Raw genomic sequence first — 27,371 nt, 5'->3', positions numbered from 1 at the left:
GACCCCAGGCTGAGCGTGGACGTCCCTGGCTCACCTGCCCCTGACCCCAGGCTGAGCGTGGACGTCCCTGGCTCACCGGCGGGCAAGTTAAGCTCGTCACCACCACCAGGTGGCAGCAGAGCATCCCGGACCTGGCTCACACACCTGGTAGTTGTCGGTGGCATCGCCCAGAAGCCCACCAAAGGTGATGGCGTTGGTGATACAGCCGAGGTAGATGAAGAGGATGGCGGAGATGGACTGCAGGTGGAAGCCGTCAGTGAAGTCGCTCAGGAACCAGGGCAGCTTCCTCTTGACGTCCAGACACAGGCCCCCAAAGAACCTGCCCGAGAGACCGGGACTGCTTCCTCCCGTCAACCCCAGGCAGGGCAGAGCTAGCTACAGAGTCCGGGGTGGTGGGAGAGGGGGGAGGCGGGGACGGGAGATGAATTCCTGCAGGGTTGAGAGGGTGCCCTTGGGCCTGCACTGGAGACGGAAGGCCTGGTGGGGCTCTCTAGGTAGCCCCAGCCCTGTGTGGAGAACGGGCGCCCTGGGGCCCAGAGATGGTGGAACTCTGGTCCACCTACAGCAGGACTCTTGAGCGGGGTGAACACAGGTGCGCCTGACTTTAGGGAAGGGACGTGCTGGAAGATGCCACAGAGCCTGATAAATGGTCTGTTTTCTACAACTTCACAAGTGATTTTTACGTTTAGGGACAAAGTCAGCTGGAGACTCCACTCTCAGCTTCACAACTGTTAACAGTTGCGGTTGTGTGCCGTCTAGTCAGAGCCAACCGACAGCTGACCCTCCAGTGGGTTTTCCGAGGCGGTGAATGGCCAGGAGGAGACTGCCCATCCCCCTCCAGCAGAACCGCAAGTGCATTCGAACTGCGTGCCTTTGGGACAGCAGCGCAGTTTGCTACCACTAGGCCACCAGAGCTCAGTATTAACACATGGACTAGATGACCCTTTACTGCTGGAGGGGGTCCTCCGTGTTGTGATGTCTATCAGCATCCCCGGCCTCTATTCCTTAGATGCCAGTAGCTCCCCCCCCCTTCTCAATACAACAAACGAAACCTCTAGACACTGCCCCAAATCCTAGGGTGGAAGGGAAGGGGGCTGCGTCACCCCTCTGTGACAAACACTGGCCCAGCTCCACAGTGGCCTCCAAAAGCATCAGAAACACAGCTCCTTTGTCAAAGGGGACACTGACCTTTTCTTGACAGGGCATTCCCCTCCTCCCCTGCCCCCAATTTGAGAGCAAAGATAGCCAAGTCAGGAGAAATTTCTTTTAAAAAGTTTTGGGTTAATAAGTAAAGTTTTAAAGAGTTAGAAAAGTACTAGAGAGTATCTCAAGAGAACTTTGGTTCTCGCCCTCCATGTCCTAGCCTGGGGCCCTGCAGCAGCCACTCTGGTGGGTCTAGGGGGGGTCTCTGGGGGTCCAGGGTGAGGGCGGCAGGCTGAGGTGGAGTTACTGGGCAGCAGGGAGGTGGACGGGCACCTTCCAGTCCAGAGCAGCTCCTCCCCGATCTCATGCGTGGCTGGCATCTCCTCGTCATCGCCGCCGCTCCCGCCTCCAGCCCCAGCACCTCCGCCGGCCACGCCGCCTCCACCACCACCTCCGGGCGCCCCACCACCAGCCACCTGGCCGTTCATCTGCCCGAGCTCCGCCAGCGAGAACACGGATTTCCTGCCAAGAGAAGTGTGAGCTGGGGTGGCCCAAACGACAAGTTAAAAGACGCGTCTCCAACCCGTGGGGGCTTTGCCGGGCACCCAGGTGGGTGGACCATGCTAACTCGGCCAGATTGGCTGCAAAGAAGTCTCAGAGCAAAAACAGACACGAGGTTCTCCACTGTCTGCCCCCCAACCCTACACATACCTCTTGTCTGCTGAGGGGACTTTCTTGGGGGGCTCAATTCGGATATTCGGGTCCCATTCTCCCGGGGGAAGGACGATGACCTCGTCCAGGAACTCATCAATCCCTGCAATCAGGTCGTCCCTGTTGCGGGCTTTATAGGCCACATCGCTGAAGAGCTGGGGACAGAGGACGAGAGCAAAGCTGATCGTCCCTCACGGCCCCTTCCTGCCCACGTCACCGACAGTGTTAGACAAAGCAAACTCGTTCTCGGTTTCCAAGGAGGGAACACAGAAGGCAGGTAAATTAGGATGCAAAGGGGGGGGGGTCCTCCTGACCGGCCAGTCCTATGCTGTCCAGAATCATGCCCTTGCCAAGCACTGGACGCTGTCCCTGCCAAGCATCTGAAGACACCATCTCCCCTCAACTTTGCCGTAACAGCTCAATTAACTCACTGCCGGCCAAGAGGGACCCGCTCAGGCTGACCCTGCGGGGGGCTTTAGAGGCTGTAAATCCCAGGAAGAGGTGGCTGCCATCCCCCTGCAGAGCAGCTGGGGGATACGCTGTTATGTCGCCTGTGACCACCGCCCTGAAGCCTGCCCTGGACTGAGCCAGTCTCGCTGACTCCCACACAGCTACCCCACTGCCCCAGCTACCACGCCGGTCCGTCCTGTCCGGGGTCTTCCTCCTTCCCACCCTTCCAAGCATGAGGTCCTTCTCCAAAAACTGGTCCCTGCTGGCCACATGCTGGCGGACACAGCAGCATTAAAACACAGGCTGAACTCACAGATCTTTTACGCGAAGACACACTGTAGGGCTCTATGAAAATGACAGCCGCTCCTGCCTTGCTCTTTCACTGGGAAAACAGGCCTGCAATGTGCTCAGTCATCCTTTCCATTTGTCTCCTCTTTCTGCACTGGGCAGAGCAAGTTCTCCTTAAGCCACAGACCCACTGCCGTCCAGCCACAACCAGCTCACAGCTGACTCTGCAGCGGGCCGTCCGAGGCTGTGAGTGCTGCGAGGACAGTGTCCACCCTTCTCTCTCGGGGCTGCTGGGGATTTAATATGCCGACGGGTGCTGCCTCTCAGCTTGCAGCGGCCCCTCACCTGCCTAAGTGACCAGAGGCCCCCACCTTCACCACGTTGTTGTTATTGGGTGCTGTCGAGGAGGGTATGACTCGACTCACAGGGACCCACGGCCTGAACCGGGTCCTGTCCGTGCCGTCCTCATCTCTGACACACGCCAGTGCGTCACCGTGTTGGCCCATCTCACCGGGGATCTCTCTCTCTCTGATTCCCCGTTTTCCCAGCCTGCTGTCTTTTTCCAAGGACCGGCCCCTCCTCACAACAGGAGAGTCCCTGTGGGCTGGACCCAGCTGAGCACTGGGCTGTGTTGAATCCTTTGAGCCCTTCTTCGCAGGCCCTGGATGGTGGAGTGAGAGATGCTACTGCCAATGGAGAGCCGGGCAGTGTACGTCCAGCCAGCGGCAGGATTCCGCCACCAAGAAGCCGTGGAGAGGCCTGCGACGGTCACCTCTGCTCTGACACACGTGTGTTCACCGAGGGGCCAAGCTGGCTGGACAGCCACCAGTGTAGGCCTTCCCTCTTGGAAGGCCAGCGCGTCTCTCTACACACTGTCTCCAGCGATGCTGTCTAAACGACAGAGCTGGTCAGCCTGCGTCCAGGCTTTAAGTCCCCGTGGGGCCCCGGTGGCTGTTCGAAACTCCCAGCCAGTCTGGGGGAGACAGCTGAGGCACTCTGCTCCCGTGGGGGGCTCAGCCCTGGAAACGAGGCAGGGCCTTTGTAACCTGCCCTGCAGGCTCACAGGGACTCAGAACCGACTCAGGGCAGCCGGCAGGTGAGGTCCCCTCCCCACCGTGTCCCCAGCCCTGACCTCAAGGCACTGTGTGGTCTCAGGCTCCTGTGCCATCTCCAGCTCCTGACTGCTGTCACCTTCCCTCAAGGTGCTGTACCGTCTCTGGCTCCTGTCGCCGTCACCTGCCCTGAGTTCTCACACTGGGTCCCCAGGAACCACTTCTCCTGTAAGTCACCGTCACTGTCCCCTTCGTCTGGAATGCCCACTTCCTAGGCTCAGGGTGATCAGGAAGGGTCAGTTTCTGGAGAAGAACATCATGTTTGGAAAAGTGGACGGGCATGAAAAGAGAGGAGGCCCTCAACGATGCGGACGGATACAACGGCTGGAACCAGGGGCTCAAGCATGGAGCCGGTGAGAAAGGGCAGCATTTCAGCCCGTTATTCGTGGGGTCACTGAGTCGGCACCCACTCAACGGCACCCAAGAACAACAGTCTCAACATGAGTTTAAAGATCAAAACCGCAGGGCTGGTCTGTCCACAACAGGGCACCTCCACCTGCTTCCTATGCATCTGCAAGCTGGACACTGAGTCACGAAGGCTGAGAAAGAACGGAGGCACGGAACTGTCTGTGGGAGAGAACAGGGACCGTCCCACGGACTGCCGAAAGAACAGGCGAGGCTGCCCTGGAGGAAGGTCAACCGCAGGGCTTCTTTAGGGCAAGGATGGTGAAGTACCACCTCACAGACTGTGGGCGCGTCGTCAGGACCAGGGAGTCCTTGGAAAGGGCATCAGGCTGGGAAAGACGGAAGGTCAGAGAGAGAAAGGCAGACCCCGATGAAATGGACTGACTGTAAGAACAGGTTCGGGCCTTTCAGAGATCAGGAGGACGGCACAGGTCAGGGCAGGGTCCAGATCTGTTCACAGGGTCACTGTGAGTCACAGTCACCTTACTGGCACCTAACAACAACATCTGTGACTTCTTGGAACGAGTTAATTATTTGACTAGAAATCTGTTTATCTCACTAGATTGAGGCTCCGGACCTAGACTGTGGCCTGGTTCTCATACTCTTCAGTGCGGGGGATGGAATGTGCCGAGACGCGCGGGTGGACGGATGACTGGACGGCGCTGGGGCGGATACCTCCCGCTTCTCATCACCACTTACATCGTCGACCATGAGGGTGGCAATGGCCCGGCCGATTTCATTGTAGGACTTGGCTCTTCCAGGAGGTCCCAGCAGGATGAACAGGAATCTGCAGAGAAGGAGGAGGAGGAGATGAAGATGAAGGAGCAGAAGAAAACGACAAGGAAAAGCAGGAGTGGCGAGAAGGTGGAATCCTTCTACATCTGCACAGAAGATTTGCTGGCATCGAACGGTGTCCGCCTCCAGCACTGTAGCTGCCCACAGGCTGACTGCTCTTACGGATGCTGGGCTGACCCTGGACACATCTCTTTATTCAGTCCTGGTGTCCTCCCCCGACCACTGTCTGCTGCCTCCCCTCACCCAGAAGCATCTCTCCCAATAACTGGCATCTTTCTTCTGTAACCACTGAAAACAACAGCGTGTTAAATCTTTTGTTGCTGTTGTGTGCTGTCCAGTCAGAACCAGCCCACCGCTGCTCCTGCCGCGGGCTCTGGAGGCAGTGAACTGCACGGGAGATTTCCCATCCGTCTCCTGGGGAGCAGCTGGTGGATTTGAACCGCATTCCTTCAAGGATTGCAGCACAGGTTCTCACCATGAGGCTGCCGGAGCTCCATACATATTTATAAATGAACACTTCTCAATTCAACGACATTTACGTGCACGATGGCTTCATGAAGCTGTGTGATGAGGTTCAAGAAACGTTTCGAGTTCTTGTTCCGGCCGGAAGAATCCCCTCCCCCACTGTAAATGCCCTCCTCTCCCTCCCGTGTGAAGGGGTCTCTCACAGCCTGGGGCGTGTGGTGGGGAGTCAGGGCTGTCCACTCACCTGGTGGGGACAGGCACCTCTGTCATCCCTCCCAGCATGGCGGACTGGATGAGCCGAACGAACGCGATGAAGGGCTGGTCCAGGAAGTCCACCTCGCCCACCAGCACGTTGGAGGCCTCTGAGTCCTTGGGGAGCTTCTTCATGAACTTGTTCTTCCGCTGGTCAGGGGAGGAGACAGGACACCCAGAGACCAGCCCGTAACTGCAGGATTCAGCTCTCACTTCCTCACTCCCCTCCCACCGCCTGAACTTCAGTTCTCTCAAGATCACGTCACCACTAACATCTGGTGTCACCCAGAGCGGTAACTGGGGCCCATCCCCTCCCCTCCCCGCGCATGGACCACCTCCCAAACCAGGCTACACAGATTCCTAGTCATCGGTCAACTCAGCAGCTCGACTCCTTGTTGGTGAGAAGTGATTCTCAGCTGTTCTTCCAGGAGGTTTTCAGAGGCTGTAAACTCTAAGGGCAGGGACTGCCCATTCTTCTCTCAAGGGCCAGCTGGTGGATTCCAACTGCCTGACTGTGAGTCAGCGGTGCAACTACTTGCCCTCCAGGCCACCACAGTTCTTTTAGTTCAGTGTCAAGTTCAATCACAGAATGTTGTTGCTGAGTACTATCGAGTTGAAAGCGACCCATAGCTGACCCTCCGGCAGGTTTTCAGAGACAGTTAATCACAAGGGAGGAGACTGCCCATCTTTCTCCCATGGAGCAGCTGGTGGATTCAAACCATGGGCCTTTGGGATTTTAGCGCAGCTTCTTGCCAATAGGCCACTAGAGCACCCTTATCATAGAAGTAGTTGTGTGTTATTTCTTAGATTACATGAACACTGAAATGAAAATTATTCTATTTTTCCTATACTGTTGTTGTGTGTGTGCCGTTGAGTCTTCAGCGACTCATAGTGACCCTATGAACGAGATACCTGGACACTTCCTGTATAACATTCTTCCTTTCTCCAGGTTCACAGGGTTTCTGGAGGCAAGCTATGTAGGAAGTAGATGCCACTCCTGCTTCCACGTTTGTTTTAATCAGGAAGCTCCACCAAACACTGTCTGCCATGGGCAACCATTATCGCATTTGACACATCAGTGTCACAGTGTTCAGCTTCACAGCAACCACGAGTTACCTCTTGTTTCCCTACTCTACATTATAGTATTATTAGTTCCAGCATTATTAGTAACTGAGAGGGAGCACGGATCCATGGTGATGAATTTTATCAAACACAATGTATGGAATGATACTATGAAGCATAATGTGAACAGAGGAATCTGTGAAACAATATATATAAACAAAACAGTGGATACTGGTTTCAATTTTGTATGCAAACCAATACAAAAGAAAAAGAATTTTAAAAAGTTGTTCCCTTTTCCCTTTAATTACTACTCATCTCCTCTGACTGCTGTGGAGTCCGAGCTCATGGCTGACCCTCCAGTGGGGTTTCAGAGGCTCTGAATCACACAGGAAGACACTGTCCATCTTTCTCCTCTGGAGCCACTGATGGATTCAATCCTGCAGAGAAGTGTGTGGCCTGAGGGTGAGCAGTACAACCCACTCTGAACGCTGACCAGAGCTCCTTAATGAATACTACACGCTCCCAAAAGTTATGATATACAATCACAAATACTAATTCCCACACCACTGTACCAAAACATCAGAGTCTGACAAAAGCAGCGACTTTAAAACTCCAGAAACGAAACCAACAAGGAAAAACACAGAATCAGAAGCATCACTGTGATTGGATCAGATCACAGCTCCTCTACCTGGGGTGCAGAACTGATTATCTGGGACGCTGGGCTCTATGAGGAGGAAAGTGGCATCAGGATTGGAGGAAGATTCATCAACAACCTGCATTATGCAGATGACACAACCCTGCTTGCTGAAACTGAGGAGGACCTGAGGCGCTTGCTGCAGAAGGTCAAGGACTGCAGCCTTCAGTATGGATTGAGGCTCAATGTCAAGAAGACAAAGATTCTAACCACTGGGCGAAGTGGCAGCATCATGATAGATGGTGAAGAGATTGAGATTGCTAACAGTTTTAGTTTGCTTGGCTCCACAATCAACACTCTTGGCACCAGCAGCCAGCAAATTAAATTAAAAGACATATTGCGATGAGAAAGTCTGCTGTTAGAGACCTCTCCAAAGTACTGAAGAGTAATGATGTCACTCTGGAGACGAAGGTGCACCTGATACAGGCCATGGCCTTTGCAATCACTTGCTATACATCAGAGAGCTGGACAATGACAAGGGAGGATAGAAGGAAAATTGATGCCATTGAGCTGTGGTGTTGGAGAAGAGTACTGAATATATATCATGAACTGCTAAGAAAATGAACAGGTTCATCCTGGAGAGGGTGAAGCCAGGCTGCTCCTTGGAGGCAAGGATTCTGAGGCATCGTCTGACATACTTTGGACATGTTGCAAGGTGGGACCATTCCTTGGAGAGAGACATCATGCTTGGGAGGGTGGAGGGACAGCGCAGGAGAGGAAGACCCTCGATGAGATGGATTGATTCAGTGACTGGGGTAATGGGGGTAGGTGTGTCGGAGATGGTGAAACTCGCACAGGATAAAGCAGGGTTTAGGGCTTTTGTACACAGGGTCATTATGAGTCACAGGCAATTCGACAGCACATAACAACAAAAACGACCACCTGAGGTAAGCATTAGACAGTCAAAGCACAAACACAGCCTAGCGCTTGAGCCTTTTAGGCATACTGGTACACGCAAGCTGAGCTTATGAAAATTGTTTATGACACATCCCACTGCAGGGGCAGTTTCAGAAAAACCTAAGTTTCTGCAGAAACACGGCACATCTTCTAGACTGCCACGCTGACGTCAGCCTCCCTGACGGTGTCTCCAGCGTGAGCACAGTGTTTTTCTGCTGGTGATGACACTGGTCTATCCAACAAGGAAAGTAACCCCTCAGTCCCATTTTTCAGATGAGGAGATCAAAAGCTAGCTAATCCCAGAGTCTAATTAAAACTTCATTTTAGACGGAAATCATGACAGATGTTGCGGTGTTGGAGAAGAGTATTACCTATCCCGTGGATTGCCAAAAGAATAAAGAAGTCTGTCTGAGAGAAGTCACCCAGGGAGTTCCTTACAGGCAAGGATGGTGACATGGGTCTCACCTTGGGCATGTTGTCAGGAGGGGACAGTCGTCATGCTGGAACAAGTGGAGGGTCAGAGAAAGAGAGGGAACGGGAAGGCCTGGCACAGGCCCTGCGACAGTGGGCACAAGCACCTCAGAGACGGTGCAGGAAAGAGCAAGGTTCAGATGCGTGGCTCACAGGGCCACTGGGAAGGGCTGACTCACTGACCGCTAAGAGCAGCGGCATCAGAACACCAGGATCTGCATCCTGGCTTTACGGCTTTTCATCTTTACGAATTCAGACATGCTGCTTAGTCGATTTAAGCCACAATATTCTACTCAGTAACATGGGCATAACAACAACAACATATGTCTCTTTCGGCTTGAATCTTCCAGTCGCTTGCAGGGAGGAACGCAGGCAGTGTCCTGTTAGAACGGACAGCCTTGGAAAGCCAGTGAAGTGTGGGTTTGCTTTGTTTTTCCTGCCTTCGGATTTATTTGTACAAACAGCACAGGAGGACACCAGTCCCAGGCAGATGGCAGCTGCCCAGGCGGTCACCCCAGTCCTTCTGTCCTCAGATGGAGGACTCAATGGTGGAGCCTCTGCAGGGACCGGGGCACCTTGAGGAGCCTGGCCTGGAGCAGGAGCCTGGGTTGAGGCCTTGGCTGGCGCCTGAGTTGAGGACTTTGCTGGAGCTTCTGCCTTCCTGTCAGCCTTGGCTTTGGATTTTGGCCGGTCAAAGCCTGAGCCCCTTGGCAGTGTGGGCCCCAGCGCACTTCCCAAACCTGGGATGGGTGATGTAGGCGAGTCGGCTGAGCTTGTGGTTGAGATACCTTCGCATCCTGGGCTTGACGAGAGCCTTCCCAGCCTCGGCACGTTCATCTATGGCTTTGGCATTGTTGGCCTGCATCTTCTTTAGGCCTTTGTTGTTGTGCTTCTTGGCAAATTACATGTTCCTCAGGAATTTGGGGTCTACCCCCTTAAGAGACTCATATCGTTGCCATCTTGGTTTCTTGAAACCATTTCTGTGCCATTTTCGGGACTGGTTGTGGGGGGTGTGGTTCTTGGCTTGGCCATGTCTGCACCGTCACCGCAGCTCCCAGAGCGCCAGCGACCGGAAGCGAAATGTGGGGTTTTTAAATGAGTTCACCCCCAGTAGAGGCGTCCCTGCCTCCTATCCGCTGGCCTGGACCTTCCGCCTACGTGTAAAGGTTCTGGGGGTCCTGGGAAGATAGAACTACCTCCGCTTCACAGATCCCATGCTCGGTGACAGCTGGGCCCCTGCTCATGGCCCTCTGTCCCCTGACCCCCCAGGGCCCGAAATACGGGCTCAGCATCGACTGGAGGGGTGCCCTCCTTTCACACAAAGGTCCCTTTTACCGCCTGCTCCCCCAGGGAGGGGCCTCCTTACTTGGTCCGTGTTTGCTGTGTGAGAAATGTCGTTCATGCTTCTGCTCTGGGCGTGACCTAGGAGAGAACACAAGATGACCGTCAGGGGTCCAGGAGCCCACAGGACACCATGGACCCTCGTCTCTAGTCACAGAGAGAAAAATGGGGTGAACCCTACCGTCATAGCACCCACAGCCACCACTGGGGCCTAGTGAGAGGCCCAGCGCTGAGCTGACTTCCCCCTCGTCTGGGCTTCTGTTCATACCACTTTCTCATCATGCTTCATTTCCAAGTTCCTGCTACTCACAGACTAAAAACTCACAGGCTCTTCACCCCCCACTGCCCAGAAAGTGACCCCCACACCTCAGAAGCCCTCCTGACCGCTCCCCAGTTCCCCCAGCTGTGCGCAGATCAGTGCCTCAGCGTAGAGATGGAGGGGCTGCTGTCACCTGTGGGAGGGTCTCTGGGGGTCTGCTGGGGAACGGCCTGTCCTGCCTTTAACAAGCATATCGTGGGGCGGTTCCATGAAAGCAGGGAAAGGATAAGTGTAGTGACAACAAGGTACTGAGATGAAAACGCCCAGGAACTTTCTCAACAACAAACTGAGTATCGATATGTCTGGGCTGATTTAGAGCTTTGGTTCAGAGTCACGGCTGAAGCTTGAGGCCTGTCAATCAGCACCTGAGGTGACTCAGACTCAGGGAGGACTCACAGTGCTGACGGTCGGGCTGAGAATTCCACAGGCATTCTGCGCCCAGGCCCCAAGGAAAAGGCCACACAGCACATCCACCAGGCCGAAAGGGCAAGCAGCAAAGACCCCAAATGGAACGAACCAAATCGTATCCAGCAGTACAGAACCACCAGGAGAAAAGAGGTGCTCACACAGACTCCACCACTGAGAGAGGACACCATCGCTCTAGAGAGGACACCCACAGACTCCACCACTGAGCAGAGAGGACACCCCCACACAGACACCATCAGAGAGGACACCCACACACAGACGCCATCACTGAAGGTTAGAAAATCCTCACATAGGCTCCCTCACAGGGAGAGGACACTGTAACACAGTCCATCACTGAGGGGGTGAATAACTTCCTGTAGACTCTTCTTTCACAGATGGACAGTCACATACATGCACATGCTCAAGTGCACACAGACACACACATACAGCCCCTCCCATGGGCAGAGGACAGACTCACACAGACGTCCGTAGTTGGCGCTGTCCCGCACCCTCAGGTCCTCTGTGGAGCGGTGCAGAGTGCTGCGGGGTGTCGGACTGCGGGCTGGGCTGCGGGCTGTGAGGAGAAAAGAGAGGACATGAGTGGGCATCCTCCCTGGTCAGCACCTCACTCACATGAGTGCAATCATGCAGACACACCTGGCCTAGGAGGCCCACCTGGCCTGGGAGGCCCACCTGGCCTGGGAGGCCCACCTTTCCCCTCCCAGGAACAAGTGTGCGTTTGTCAAACATGTTTGTTCTTCACGGCTGTGCACACGATTCCCCTGGCAGAACCCTCCACAGTGTCAGCTAACCCCGAGGCTTTCTCAGATGCATCCGACGTTCAGTCTTGGCACTCTGTCGTGGGTACAACTGAACACTTCCATGTTTTCCACATACTCCTGAACAGACATGAGCAGGTCCAGACACGAGCAGGTGGGAAACTGAGCCTCTACCGTAGCTGAAGGTCAGACGGCCGTAGCGGACGTGGTGGAGGTGCTTCAGCCTGTCCCTCCTCCAGCATTCGAGAACAGGCCAGGAGCCACCACACCGTTCCTCTCCAGGAAATTCTCATCAGCTTCTGCAGTTAACGATGTGTTGGCACATTTGCCAATGATCTTGGCTTTGACCTTGGGTCAAATGGGTCAATTGCTTCTCACTGGCTCCTGGAATCAGTATGTCTACCTCCAAGCTGCTCCCTTCACAGGGCTTTCCTTTGGGGAAACTCAGGATTGATCCCAGTTGCAATCTGAAGTCTTCAGTTCCTCCAGATCAATGCCATCTGGCCTCCATATACTCCCATCAGATTCCCCAACACCAAAACGTTTAGCCTCAAAGCCAAGTAGCCACATCACCAAATCCCTAAACAACACCGTTTCATCTCCACACCCTGGGGATGGACCTGAGAACCGCTGCCTGTGTCAATACCGCTGAGGACGTCTTCAATGTGCACCACGAAGCAGGTGGGATCTTTACATAAAGGCGTCATGACTGGCTTCCCTAGGCTCCTCCTCCCCTGCAACCTTCTGCAAACTTCGCACAGTTTACAAGAAAACGCAGAAATTGCTTTCTCTCATGACTCACTAGATAATAAACCCCAATCTGAACAAGTCAGTCCAAATCAGCGTTGTAAAAAGAAAGCAGTGAAGGTTGGAGAATCAAGTGCAAGCTGACATGTGTGGAGTAGAAACAGCCCGTGGCCGAGGGTCACTTCTGGTATTCTCCCTTTGAATTGGAAGGCTGCCCTGCCTGGTTTGCCTCCCTGCTCTGTGACTGTACCCCAGGGTTTAGTAGCTGTTGGTTAGAGGGACCCCCTGCTGTCCAGGAGGACCTAGCAGCCTACAGTCCCTCACTCTGCCTGCGTGTGGAACATGTTTTAAGTCTGACACAGTAAAAAATGCATGTGGTGTTTCTGGAAGGTGCATTATCCCAAATGAGTGCCTACTATTTCCTATCAGCAGAATAACTCAATTTTGCAAACAAAAAAGCACTTTTACTTGATGTGTATTCTGTAGAATAAGTACATTCTGCTCTAGTCAAATTGCCTCAAATCATTTAACAAGCCTAAAAAAAACCACCACTGTTGTTCTAAGCTACCAGAAATACAAGCTGGGTTTAGAAGAGGCTGTGGCACTAGGGACATCGTGGCCAATGTCAGACAGGTCTTGGCTGAAAGCAGAGAGTACCAGAAGAATGTTTATCTGTGCTTCCTTGACTATGCAAAGGCATCTGATCGTGCAGATCACAACAAATGGTGGCTGACCTTGAGAAGAACAGGAATCCAGAACACCTGACTGTGTCCATGTGGAGCTTACACTTGGACCAGGAAACGACTGTCAGAACACTGTAAGGAACTACTGAATGGTTCAAGTCAGGAAAGGCAGGCACCAGGGACACATCCTGTCTCCTTACCTTTCCAATCTATATGTGGGACAGATCATGTAAGGGCTGGACTTTACGAGGAGGAATGCTACATCAGGATTGGAGAAAGACTCATCAACAATCTGCAATATGCAGATGACATAATCTTTCTGGCCAAAACTGAGGAGGACCTGAAGCATTTGCTGCAGAAGGTCAAGAACTGCAGCCTTCACTATGGGCTGAAGCTCCAGCTCAAAGATTCTCACCACCGGGCTAACTGGCAGCACCATGATAGATGGAAAAGAGACTGATGTTAACAATTTCAGCTTGCTCCCACAATCAACACTCTCGGCATCAGCAGTTAGGAAATCAAAAGACAAATTGCACTGGGAAAATCTGCTGTCAGAGACCTCTCCAGAGTGCTCAAAAGCAACGATGTCAGTCTACAGACTAAGGTGCACCTGATCCAGGCCACGGTCTTCACACAATTTCTTGCTACGCTTTAGAAAGCTGGACAATGACTAAGGCTGATAGAAGAATCATTGCCTTTGCGTTGTGGTGGAGCAAAGTCTTGAACATACCGAGGACCGCCAAGAGAGCTAACAGGTCTGTACTGAAGATGGTGAAACCAAGCTGCTCCTTGGAGGCAAGGATTCTGAAGCTCCATCTTACATACTTTGGGCATGGAAGGGGCCAGTCCTTAGAGAAGAACATCATGCTTAGAAGAGCAAAGGGACAGTGCAGGCGAGAAGATCTTAGATGAGACGGATTGACACAGTAACTAGGGCAATGGGGTAGGTGTGTCAGAGATCGTGAGTTCGGCTCAGGATGGGGCAGGGTTCAGAGCTGCTGTACAGAGGGTCACTGTGAGTCTCAGGCCACTTGATAGCACGTAACAACAATAAGCATATACACTTTTAACTTATCTAATACAAAATTATTTTCCACTCTATTTTTTGTGGCAATCATTTGTTTTTAATAATGGAAGGCACTGTGAATGAAACGGAAACATTTCTTTTTCTCTGACGTAATATGAAGTGTGATACAATTATTGTTCCTTTCATGTGCCGTCAAGCTATGACTCACAGTGACTCTAACGATGGGTCTGAACCCTGGACTGTCCTGCACCATCTCCACCGTCTCCGATACACTGAGCCCATTGTTACAGACAAAAGCACGCCAGAGCTCTATCTTCAGTTAGAGAAACACACCACTTCCCTGTTTTAAACAATTCATTGAAAGTGCTTTACTCAGTAAATTTTATCCACTCTGGTCCGGCTCTTGTGTTTGCCTGCCAGGCTCTGCAGACCTAGTGTCCTAGGTATCACTGAGGTGCAGAGAGTGGACGGTCACTGTCTGAGGAGTGATTGGACAATGCACTTTCACCTCAGTGGCCTCTGGCTCTGCTAATCAGAGCAGCATGGCTGCCAGTCTAAGCAGCGCTGGATGTGAACATGAACTTGGACCTTCCTGTTGTCTGCATTTTCACCTGAGGCTCGTGGCTCCTCCCTGTGGTTTGGAGGTTCGTTTCCCAGCCCTGCTATAGAAAAGCTACTTCACCAGCATTTCCCAGCTCTGTCGGGCCAGGGAAATCTCTGCAGAACTCCCCACATTTTAGCAGCCAAGACCCACCGAGTGCAACTCTTGGGAATGGGGTGGTAGTGGTGGTGCAAGGCTCAAGTCCCAGGTGACCACAGTGGGCAGCCCAGGCTGAGCGCCACCTCCCTGCCTAGGAAGCTCCTGTTGTGGTGGTGGGGACGGCGCTGGGGTGTGGTCTGTCACTGTGTGCCACCAAGTTGTAACATGCACAGCTGCCCCTCCGGCAGAGACAGGCCACCCCGTGGGAGCAGACTGCTCTTCTCCAACAGAGCAGCTCGTGGGTTCAGATGACATGCCTTGGCATTGGCAGTGCAATTCCTTACCACAAAACCATCAGAGCTCCCTGGGGTGCAGCTAAGGGCCCCCAAAAACCTGCAGAAGAAAGAGGCAGAGGAGGCCTTCCCAGAACCCCAGCAGCTCTTCCAGACGTGAAGTCCAACGTGCGTCCAAGCTGCTAAGTGACCACTGGGCAGGCGATGAATGCCCAGCATCCACTGCATGGCCCCTACTCACTTGTGGTGGAGGACACCGACTTCCCAATGTCCACTAAGGAGCGGTGGATAGGCTTCTTGGTCTGGTGGCGGTGCTTCCGCAGCAGGACGTAGCTGACCCTCTCCCGGAGCTCCGGCCGCAGGAGGCCATCCTCAATCTGCTTCTCAATGACATCATCTGCGTGAGAAACAGAGCGCTGGGCACACAGGACAGAGCCACGAAGTGACCCAGGGTCCCACCTGTCACTAGTGGAGTTGAGAGAAAGTGTGAGGTGGAAAGGTGGCCACGGTCTCGGCCACCGATTGGATCTTTGGTCAAGACACACACCTTCTGCTTCCCCAAGTGTGAAAGATAAAGGTGTGCATATATTGTGTTATCAAGGCTCCAGAGGAAAGGAAATCAAATAGTATATATACGGGACTCCAAGAAGCACCAAAGTACTGTTACTTTTAACAGTTTGTGTCCTTAAAACAATTCTCTTTACAAAGTATTTTTGGAAAATATTTTTGGCAAAATGGAATGTGACAGAGTAAATCCCAAGCTCACTGCCGCTTCCTCTGACCTATCTTAGTGGGCCCACCAGTGGGTTTTCAGAAGCTGTGACTCACACGGGAGAAGAAAGCTCATCTTCCCCCCATGCACACAGTGGATCCGAAGCCTCCTTTACTTCACAGCCGCTCACAAGCCCCTGATGACAGACAGGGACCATGTGGCCATGGAGTCCATGGGCTGGGAACTGAACCCAGGTCTCCTGCACAGAAGGTAAGACTTCCACCCCGACCCCGTTTTTGTCATACAGGTATGTATCATCTAAGAGGATCATCTCTTTCTTAAACTCTGATGTCACTGAAGCTGGGAGCAGCGGTGACACTGCTGGGGACATCGTAGGAAGCCTGCAGGATCGGGCAGGTGCCGGTGCCGGATACGAAGCAAGGGGCGCTCCCGCGGCCTGGCCTCACCTATGATCTGGGGCAGGGAACAGCTGTCCAGGTCCAGCAGCACCGTTCCTGTTTGCAGGCAGGTCCGGAGCTCGAACAGGCTGTGCAGGGATAGTGTGGACACGTGCGGCTTGCTCCAGCGTTCCCCTCCTTCTTCAACCTTCTCTTCAAACTTTATCCACCTGGAAGGACAAGGATGGGCTCAGCTTCGCAGTGTCCCCAGGAGGATCCTGGGAGCCACACTGTGGATACTGCGGGACACTCGGTCTCAGTGTCAGAGGCTCTCCTGAGACCCCTGCATGACTTCTCCACACCTGCTAACACTGCATCCTCAGAACAAAGGTGCCCAGAGAACCACTGTAATTGGTCTCGAGGGTTCTCTGCAGGGCTCTGTGTGGGGGGTGATACAGATGTGCTAATGGCAGGTTATGACGGCGGCAGGAGTCTGCAAGTTTACTAAAAGCCATTTCAACAAAGATACTAGAAATGCGAGGATCTTAAAAGTATATAAATACACCTCAATAAAGGGGCTAAATGAAATGTCATCTGGAATCTAGGGTGGGTCACAAGGTAGTTAGCACCTGCCTTATGGAGTATGTTTTGCTAAGAGCCAGGAAGTCTTCCCCTAGGGCTTCTCTGATTATCACTCTTAGAGTTTGGGCTCTGAAAGATTAGGTGAAAATCTAGACATCAGGTGGGAGGAAATCAGAAGGTGAAGGAAGATGTCTGTGTCACACAGAGGTCTCTGAGTCACAGGTGGGGTGAAGGGGCTGAGAAGGAGGGCCTCAGATGCTGGGCAGGGCAGCACTGGCTGTTTCTCCCCTCGGATGGCTACCTGTGAAAGACACCAATCCACAGCTTTGTGCAGACGTGACTCACCTTAGAGTGTGGCTTCCACCTACTCTAACCCAGGGTAGAACATGACTAGAAAACACAACCTCACTGCCATTCAGTCTTAACCAACCCCAAAAACCTTCCAGCAGGTTTTTAAGAGGCTGTATCACACAAGAGGAGATTGTCTATCTTTCTCCCAAGGAGCCACTGGTGGATTTGAACGGCCAGAGAGATACCACCTTCACTTCAGCAGCACAACTCCCTATGGACTACATCACCAGAGATTAGTGAATTTTCAAATTCCTTTGAAAAGGTGATTACTTGCCACAGAAGATACAGAAATGTATTTGTTCCCGGGTTTAGGCACCAAAAGAAACACAGACACACACACACACACACACACTAAAAAAAAAAGAAGATACAGAAATTTGCTTAGCACCTTGAGTGAGCAAAACAGTAATATGCCAGTCCAGGAGCACACAAAGTCTAGAAACAGGTTAGATGCAGATCTGGACACATGTGGGAACTCAGATTTTGAAAATGGAGCTCTTTAAAAGATAATCAAAGTATGAATGGAAAAGAAACCCAAGTCCTGACTTCTCACCAAACGCAATATTTATCCTACATGGATTCTATTCTATGTGAAATAAATTCTAAATATAAGAATAACTTATAAATAAAATTGTTAATGCATGAGAAGAAAACATAGAATATTCTTATATGCACAGCTGTGGAGAAAGACTTAAACAGGGCATTAATCTTCAAAGGAAAAAAATTAGAATTAATTGTACAAAAATAAAACAAATGAAAAGTTCTGGAAAACAAAATAAGGCATAAATTTCAAGAGAAGTAACACACTGGGGAAGGTATTTGCAACAAAAAGAGCATCAAATAAGAGGCCATCAAAGGCCTAATATTTACAATGTAACAAAGCTCCTTCAATTCAGTTAGGAAACTCAAATTGTCCCTTAGAAAAGCAAACCATTCTAAGAATTTTGAGTGACTGATAAACATGAAAAGATTCTCAATTTCAGCTGTAAGGAAGGACATATTTAAATTAAAACAAATGAAGCAACATTTCTTACTGCCCAGACTGACAAAATTTCAAAAGACTGACAACTTCTGGTATCAATGAAAATATGGAGAAATAGGGACTCAAGTATTTCAGGTTTTGAAGTGGAAAGACTAAGTAGCTACTCTTCAATATGTTCAATAACTCAACAATAAGAAAACAAACGCCCCCCTCATAACTGGACCAATAAACAGCATCATGAGAGATTAAGATTGCAGTTGCCAGGGATTTCTTCTTACTTGTACCCACAGTCAGAACCCACGGAAGCAGGAGTTACAAAATCAAATGCATGAAGAAATCATCAAAATCACCGGCAATAAGAGAGATTAAATTCAAAACCACAATGAGGTGCCATGTCACCCCAGGAGCAGAGGCAAAATTTAACAAGACGGCAAGTCATACATATTGGAGAGAAGGTGGGGAGACTGGGACTCTTGTGCACTGCTAGTGGGATTGTAAAATGGAACAACCACTCTGGAAGGCAGTTGGGTTTTTACTCAAAAAGCTGGACACAGAAATCCCACATGATGCAGGTATTCCACTGCCTGGAATATACCCTAAGGAAAACAGAACTGAGACACAGATATTTGGTTCATAATAGCAAGAAAATGAAAGCAACCCAAATGACCATCAACAAACGAATGCCTTGAGAAATGATGGTACATTCACGTAATGGAATATTAAGCAATACTAAGAAGCAACAATTTCATAAAATACTATATAACATGGGAGAGTCTCAAGAATATCATGCTGAATAACTCAATTTCACAAGGACAAATTCTGCATTATTTTATATTATTGCAAAAAGAGAAAGTTAACTAGTAAGATGTGTGTAAAAATTCTACAAGGAGAAGGGGACGGGACCAGGAGGCTGAGAGTGGGCAGCTGGGCAATCGCGGAGTCACAGAGCTTGGTGGGCAGAGGGAGGAGGTGAAGGAACTGGGAAGGATCCAGTGGGGACCTGAAAACATGAGGAAACAGTGGGCACAGACATCCTGTGGTTATATTTATGAAACAATATACAGGAATGATGGTATGAAACCTAATATGAATGAATGTGTGAAACACAATGTACATGAATAAAACACAATGTATATGAATTTTGTATGCAAACCAATATAAAATAAAACTTTAAAAAAGAAATTAAACAATGTATTGCTGTCAAAGACCTTTTCTTCTCCTCTCTCCTCTCCTCTCCCCTCCTCCCCTCTTCTCTTCTCTAGGACCTCTTTAAAGTGCTAAAGTGTATGGACGTCCTGTTGAGGTCCAAGGCATGCCTGACTCAGGCCATGGTGTTTCTGGTCACCTCATAAGCATGTGAAAGCTGGATAATGGGTAAGGAAGATGAAAGAAGATGCGAAGCTTCTTCGGAGATTGAAGATTCACTGGTGAAGAGAATCGAATAAAAAGCTGAAAGAACGCACTCGTCTCTCCTGGGGAGAGTTCAGCCAAGGTGCTCGTCAGAAGCGCGGACGGTGAGTCTTCATGTCACAGACTTTGGACATGTTGTCAGGAGGGGTCACTCCCAAGAGGACACCATGTTTGCAAAAGCAGAAGGTCAGTGAGAAGGAAGACCTTCAGGGAGATGGACGCAGTGGCTCAAGTCCAGCAGTGACAGCGAGGACGGCACAGGGTCCAGCAGTGGTTTGTCCCACAATACGAGGGGTTATGAAGAGTCAGCAAGGACTTAGAACACAGCAAGAGCATCAGTACTGCAGGCTGGGGGCCTGGGCGGTGCACAAGGTTAAGACTGGTTGATCGAAGCCACTCCTTTCAAGGAAAGGTTGGCAACCCGCTTCACCGACAGTCCCTACCTCGACATTCTACAGGACAGCCTCTTCTGCAACACCTGAGGTCAGCACTCTGAGACAACTCACTTTGTTAGCTGTTGTTGTTATTAGGTAACATCAAATGAAATACAACTCAAAGAGACCCAATGAGTAATAGATCTGAACTCTGTCCTGTCCTGTGTCATCCTCACCATCTTTGACACATGGAGTCCACTGTAGTGGTCACTGTGTAATCCACCTAGTTGAGGGTCTTCTCTTTCGCTGACCCTCCTACTTTCCAAGCATGACGTCTGTCTCCCAGGAGTGTCCTCTCAACAACATGCCCAAAACATGAGAGATGAAGCTTCAACCACCCTTGCCTTTAATAAGCACCTTGGCTACACTTTTCCAACACATATTTGTCCGTTCTGGCAGTTCATGGGATATTCAGCTGACTTCTACAACAACGCAGCTCAAGTGCATCAATTCTTTCCGTCATCCTTATTTACAGTCCAGCTCTCAGATGCATTGCAGGTATTTGGAAAGACTGTGACTTGAATCGGGCACACACTAGTCTTTAAGATGATATCACTGCTCCTTAAATAACCTAGAGAGGTCCCTGATGGCTGGCCTTTCCCAAAGCCATAGTTCTCCCAATCTCCTGACTGCTTGTACCAAGAGTGCTAACTGCAGATCCAATCAAGATGAGATCATTAATAGTTTCTATGTCTTATCCATCTAGCATGACGCTGCCTAGGGGGCCACTGGTGAAGGATGTTTATTTTCTTGATGTCAAGAGGTAACCCAAATTGAGGCTGTAGTCTCTGATCTTCTGCACCAAGAGCTTCAGGTCCTCCTCACTTCCAGCAAGCAGGGTTGTGCCATCTGCATAACGTAGCTTGCTAGTTTATACTGCAGGCTTCACGGCAGGCCTGTCCCGGGCCAGATGAGCATCCTCTGTAGGTTTTTAAATTGTACATCTTTATGATGTAGTGACTTCATCTCATGGAAATCATCACAGGAACAGAATGGCACATCTGCACAAGTCACAGGTGTAAAACGACACCTTCTACAGCTAGGAGGGTGGAAACTCCGCGAAACACTTAATTCCACAGTAGGACATGGTTACTTGTTCCCATATGACCAAGCCATAGACCAGCCCTGAGGGAGAGACAGTGTGAGGGCAAACTGTACACACACACACACCCTGCTGGATGGTACTTTATACTAAAAAGAAAATCCTATGTTTCTGTAAAAATGGGGGGCTGAGGAGAAAGAATAGAAAAAGAGTGGCTAGATAGTGAACACTGCATTAGATCAGAGGAGGGGAAGAACTGTCTGAAAGGAACATATGATTACGCATTATTTGTATGACAACAACCTGGAATAAGGGGTGCACCGCACCGTGGGGAGGGCTGGAGGAAGGGCAGGGAGAAGAAAATGTGCAGCAATGAAAAAAATTAATAAGTCTTTATTGAATTCTAAAAAAAAAAAAAGAAAACAAAAATCCTCACCACTGGACCAATAGGCAACATCACAATCAATAAAAGATCAAAGTTGTCAAGGATTTAATTTTACTTGGACCCACAATCAACACTCATGGAAGCAGCAGTCAGGAAATTAAAAGACAGATCTACAAGGGAGCTCTGGTGGCCTAGTGGCAAGGTGCTGCACTGCAATCCCAGAGGTATGCGGTTCAAATCCACCAGATGCTCTGCTGGAGAAGGAGGGGGCAATCTCCTCCTGTACCAGTCAGATTTGATTTGACGGTACACGTGAAAAAAATAATACAATAAAATTTTTTTAAAAAGACAGATCTACAGTTAACGATCATCTATAAAGTGCTAAAGAGTAAGGATGCCAGTTTAAAGACTAAGGTGTGCCTTATCCAAGTCATGATATTTTCAACTGCTTCCTGGAATCTGCAAGTTCAACAAGGTAGAAGAATGTCAAAAAGAAGAATCAATGTTTTTGGATTCCAGTGCTGGCGAGGTGTACTGAATATTGAAAGGACAGTCAAAAGAACAAACAAATCTGTCTTAGAGGAAGTACAACCAAGATGCGCCTCAGAGACAAGGATGGTGAAACTTTCATCTCACACACTCTGGGCATGTTGTCAGGAGAGGCCAATCCTGGAAAAAGACGTCACGCTGGGAAAGGTGGAGGGTCAGAGAAAGAGAGGAAGACCCTCAACCAGACGGACTGATACAGGGATTGTAGCAGTGAACTTGATCATGACCCAACGGCACTGAAGAACAATAAATTATCAATGGCTCCAGCCGGAAGTTTTGCTCACTCTCACCTTGACTAGCTAGCACAAGGTGAGGTATGGAGGACCATCAACCTTGGCTACCCATTAGGGTTACCTGGGGGAGACTTCAACTGCCAATGCCTAGAGGTCACCCCACAAAGGATACGGTCCACAGTCTGGAGGTCTGACCAGGGGAACGTTCCAGGTAACGTGACTGTGCCCTGAGGAACACCTGCCTGTCACCATGTGTAACCATCGGATTCAGGAGGGTCTGGCTTGTCTGAGGTCCCCACGCAGGCAAGCACCTGGCATGCTGCGTCCCACGCTCCTGCACTCAGTGAGCGAATCCAGGGGCTCCTTCCCTCACAGCAGCTCCGGGAACGCTGGCTGAAGGCCTGGAGCACTTTCTCCCGCCTCTCTGCTCACGTGAGCAATCTGCTTTCTTCAGCTCCACTGGTCCTGTAACCCCAGTGTATCCTCTGTACTGAATCTGCTGCTGCTGGGGACTGCATTCTGACGCAGAGTGACCCTCCACCAGGCTTCTGAGGCCGTGAATCCTAATGGGATTTGAACTGACAACCTCTCTAGCTGGACCACAACCTTCCAGTTGCCAGTGCACCAGAGAGGCCAAACACGTCACCTCTATGCCATGGGTTCTTGGGTGAATGGCGGCTACGAGAAAAATGGCTGAGGCAAAGCTTCCTCTGGGAACTTTAGCACAGTTTGAGTCTGTTTTTCAGTATTCACAGTGGCACGGCAGCAGGCGTCAGGCACTCTTGCAGAAATCAGCTGGGCCGCTCTGCCTCTGGACAGGGCATACACCACTTCCTATAAAAGGGGCTTGTACAGTTGATAGCAAATATAGAAAACAAGGCAGCAAATGGACCATCAGCACAGGGATGCAGTTAGCAAACCCAGGGAGGAGAAAGGCGTATGTGGGAGCTGGACAGTGAACAAGGTTGAGAGAAAAAGAATCGGGGCCTCTGAGTCGTGGGACCGGAGCCGAGTACTGAATATTTCACGAACGGCCGAAAGAATGAACAGACATGTCTCAGAGGAACTGAAGCCACAGTGCTCTGTGGAGGGAGGGCTGGTGAAACGTCGTTGGGCCTGTCGCTAGGAGGGACTGCTCCTTGGAAAGGGACATCACACTCAGAAAGGCTGAGGGACAGCGGAAGCAGGGAAGCCCCTCAACGAGATGTACAACACAGTGTCGGCAGCAGTGCGTTCAAGTGTGTCAGGGATGCTGAGGATGGCTGGGACAGGACACGGGTCGGGACTGTTAGCCACAAGGTCACGATGAGTTGTACCTGACTCGACAGCACCTAATAACAACAACATTGTGGTTATGTCAGTGACGAAGAGGTCCTGTCTTTCAGAACCACTGACTGCAATAAAACTCAAAACTCAAGCTCACTGCCAGTGAGTCAGGACTGAGTCACAGCTGACTCTTCAGTGGCTTTTAAGAGGCTGTAAAAATCACACAAGAATAGATTGCCCAGGGGAGCTCTGGTGGCCTAGTGGCAAGAAGCTGCACTGCAATCCCAGAGGTACACAGTTCAAATCCACCAGATGCTCTGCTGGAGACGCAGGGGCAATCTCCTCCTGTACCAGTCAGATCCGATTTGAAGGTACATACACAAAATAATAAAATAAAACTTAAAAAAAAAGAACCGATTTCTCATCTTTCTCCTGTGGAGTGACTGGTGGACTTGAACCCCCAGAGAGGTGCCCTCTTTGAACTTGCAGCCCAGGACCCTGTGCAAATGCAATGGCCTGGGATTTCTATCAGCATGGCCACGTGTCTGGGAAAGTGGGATTAGAGGATGCGAGATTGTCACGAGCTGCCTTGTTGCTGCTGACACTAGGTGGTGGTCCACAGGGGCTCATTCTCCGATATGCTAATCAGTTACCAACGAGTCAAAGTGACCCATGGCAACCCCATGTGTGTTAAAGTAGAATTATGCTGAGGCTGCGGAGAAACTGATTCACGGCTGGTGGGAGTGTAAAATGGTGCAACCACTCTGGAAGGCTGTATGGCACTTTCTCAAAAAGCTGGAAACAGAAATACCATTTGATGCAGCAATTATACTACTGGAATATACTCTATAGAAACCAGAACTGCCACCCAAACAGATATACGCACACCCATGTTTATTGCTGTGTTGTTCACAACAGCAAAGAGATGGAAGCAACTCAAGTGCCCATCAACAAACGAATGGATAGGGAAGCTGTGGTACATTCACACAATGGAATACCAATGCAGCACTGAAAAACAAGGCCCTCAGGAAATATTACACATCATGGGTGACCCTGGAGGACATTATGCTGAGTGAAGTATCTCAGTCACAAAAGGACACATACTGCATGGTGCCACTGTTATAAAACAGGACTGGCAAGGGGGTTTGGGGAAAACTAAGAAAAGAGGAGATAAATAATGAACACAGCATTGAAACAGATGAGGGAAAGAACTGCCTAAAAGAAATATATGATGAGGCATTATTTGCATGACAACAGTCCAGAATAAGAGGTGTATAGTAAAGTGGACTGGGGGACAGGGGGAGGGAGGAAACTGCAAAATGAAAGGATCTTTTTAACGAGAAAAGCGAACTGTGAGGGGTAGGGAGGAAAATGTGCAACAATGAATGAATGGAAATCCAAGTTTTCTGTCAACTTTCATTAAAATATCAATAACAAAGAAAAAGGGGGGGAAGTGGGATTATGCTGGTGGTCTAGTGGATAATCGGTTACACTGACGGCCCAAAGCAGGTGGTCTGCATCTCCGGCTGCGTCTCAGGAGAAAGGTGGGCAGTCTCCTCCCGTGTAATTTCACGCCTCTGAAAACCCCAGCTAGAGGGTCAGCGGTGAGTCGGTTCCAACTTGGTGGAGCACCAACGACTCTGTCCACGGCCGAGTTCTTGGGTGTAGCTCACAGGTCTTTCACCTCAGGCTCCTCTGGGTGGACCAGAACCTTCAACCTGTGGGTCAGCAGCCACGTTCACGAAGTACATGCATCATCCACTCCCAGGCTCTGCCGCAGAGTGACCCTGGTAGGCTTAGGAGGTTGTTAACTGCCACGGGAGGAGAGGGCCCATCTTTGCCGCTTGGAGTTCCTCGTGGCTTCAGACAAGCTGACCCATGAAGCTTTGGGTTAGAGACACCTCTCCCTAAAGACCAGCCCACCCTATCAGCACTGTCCAGAGAGCAAACAGGTCTGTCCTAGAAAGGGTGAAACCAAGCTTCCCCTAGAAGGCAAAGATTTTGAAGCTCCGTCTCACTTTGGGCACGTGGCCAGGACGGACTGGTTCTTGGAGAAGGACATCATGCTTGGAAGGGTGGAGGGACAGCACAGGAGTGGAAGACCCCAGATGAGATGGATTAACACAGTAACTGGGGTTAATGGGGGTAGCGGTGCTGAAGTGAGTGAGACTGGCTCAGGCTAGGGCAGAGTTCAGAGCTACTGTACATGAATCAACACGCATCACAGCCAACTCAATGGCACATAACAACGTGTGTGAGGGGACCTCTGGTGGCCTAGTGGTAAGAAGTTGCACTACAATCCCAAAAGTATGCAGTTCGAATCCACCAGCTGCTCTGTGGGAGAAGGATGGACAGACTCCTCCTGTGTAATTAACTGTCTCTGAAAACCTGCTGGAGGATGGGTCAGTTCCAACTTGAGGGCACACAACAACTTATATATAAAATGCAATTTTCCACAATAAAACAAGTGAACATTTTTATTTTTAGCATGAATAAAGGAATGCGCTCTTTAAAAAGCCTCTGACTACAGCCTGACAAAGACTGGTGGGGCCTGATAGGGCGACGCCAGGGTAATCCCCAGCAGCCCACTGCAGAGTGACTTTTCCACCACGGCCGGCTTTAAAACGCAGACCATTAGAGCTGGAGAAACAGGTCAAGTGGAAAGAAAAGCTCCAGGTTGGTAAACGTCTCGGGGATTTTGCCAGTCCTGAGGCTGGGGTGCCGCCCCTGCCACTGTATGTGCCAAGAGAGGGGGTCGCTGGGCCCGCTCCCACTGAGTCGGGCCCCACAAAGTCACATGTCCCCGCAGTACTCCCCTGTCACGCAAAGAGTGCGTCCAGAAAGGAGGCTTTTTCTGTGATTAATTCGGTCACAAATACGATTAGAGAGAGTCGCTGTTTGAGTCATGCCAAGAGCAGCAGAAAGGGTCAAGGGCAAGGGATCAGGGCAGGCAAGTCTCTGCTCAAAGCACAAACGGGCCGGAGGAGCGCTCTTCAAAGCGGGACTGGGACGGTGCAAGGCAGCACTCCTCGAGAGCCTGTCCTTGTCTGCTGTGTAATTTATACCTCCTTTAGAGGCAAGGTCGGTGACACCTTGTCTCACATACTGTGGACATGTGGTCAGGAGAAGCTAGTGCTTGGAGAGAGACATCCTGCTGGGCGAGGTGGAGGGAAGACCCTCCATGAGACGGACTGACCCCGTGACTGGAACAGTGGCCTTGGACATGTCAGAGATGGAGAGGAGGGGGCAGCGTGAGACAGGGTTCAGATCTGTCACTTGTGGGGCTACCAAGAGGATTCGTCAACTCCAGGGCACTTAACAACAGCAAATATCTTTTTATATAGGACTATTTAGAATACATAACAAAACACACCAATCTCGATGTGCTAACTGCAGAGGCAGTGATAACTTCCCTTGAGCAGTGGAACTTCTCAACCTTTGTTTCTCAGTTCTTCCTCCCCATTAACAAACGGGTTTGAATTTGTGGTTAAAATCAGATGTTTTCTGTAATGTTATTACGTGCCGTTGAGTCGCCTGTGACTTATAGTGACCTTATGTACAATAGCCCTAAACCCTGCTCTGTCCTGTGCCAATCACTGTCTCTGACACATCTACCCCGAGTCTCTGAATCAATCTACCTCATAGAGGGTCTTCCTTTCCTGAGCTGTCCCTCCACCCTTCCAAGCATGACGTCCTTCTCCAAGGACCGGTCCCTCCTTGCAACATGTCCACTGTATGTCAGACAAATCTTCAGAATCCTTGCCTCCAAGGAGCATCCTGGCTTTACCTTCTCTAGGATGAACCTGTTCATTCTCTTAGCAATTCATGGTATATTCAATACCCTTCTCCAGCACCACAGCTCAAAGACATCAACTCTCCTTCTATCCTCCCTAGTCACTGTCCAGCTCTCTGACTCATAGCAAGTGATTGCAAAGACCATGGCCAGTATCAGGCCCACCTTAGTCTCCAGACTGACATGTTGCTCCCC

The 27,371-nt window shown here is 50.6% G+C and overlaps 1 protein-coding gene across 2 annotated transcripts in view; it reads right to left on the bottom strand.

Annotated features, from left to right (window-relative positions):
* SLC4A5 (solute carrier family 4 (sodium bicarbonate cotransporter), member 5) overlaps window positions 1–27,371 on the bottom strand; it is a 103,744-nt gene that overhangs the window by 29,946 nt on the left and 46,427 nt on the right. For both annotated transcript variants that reach the window (XM_006880846.1, XM_006880847.1), the window contains exons 5-13: window positions 16,219–16,379; window positions 15,281–15,436; window positions 11,289–11,384; window positions 10,112–10,167; window positions 5,614–5,771; window positions 4,809–4,896; window positions 1,855–2,009; window positions 1,477–1,665; window positions 145–319 (exon numbers count right to left, since the gene is read on the bottom strand). In XM_006880846.1, the coding sequence (XP_006880908.1) occupies window positions 145–319; window positions 1,477–1,665; window positions 1,855–2,009; window positions 4,809–4,896; window positions 5,614–5,771; window positions 10,112–10,167; window positions 11,289–11,384; window positions 15,281–15,436; window positions 16,219–16,379 (1,234 nt within the window). The remainder of the gene's footprint in view (window positions 1–144; window positions 320–1,476; window positions 1,666–1,854; window positions 2,010–4,808; window positions 4,897–5,613; window positions 5,772–10,111; window positions 10,168–11,288; window positions 11,385–15,280; window positions 15,437–16,218; window positions 16,380–27,371) is intronic.

This window comes from Elephantulus edwardii, unplaced genomic scaffold (assembly GCF_000299155.1).
Source record: "Elephantulus edwardii isolate Elephantulus edwardi_28Jun2011 unplaced genomic scaffold, EleEdw1.0 scaffold00011, whole genome shotgun sequence".
In the NCBI taxonomy this organism is placed as follows: domain Eukaryota; kingdom Metazoa; phylum Chordata; class Mammalia; order Macroscelidea; family Macroscelididae; genus Elephantulus; species Elephantulus edwardii.
This window is presented reverse-complemented; position numbering and strand designations above follow the sequence as displayed.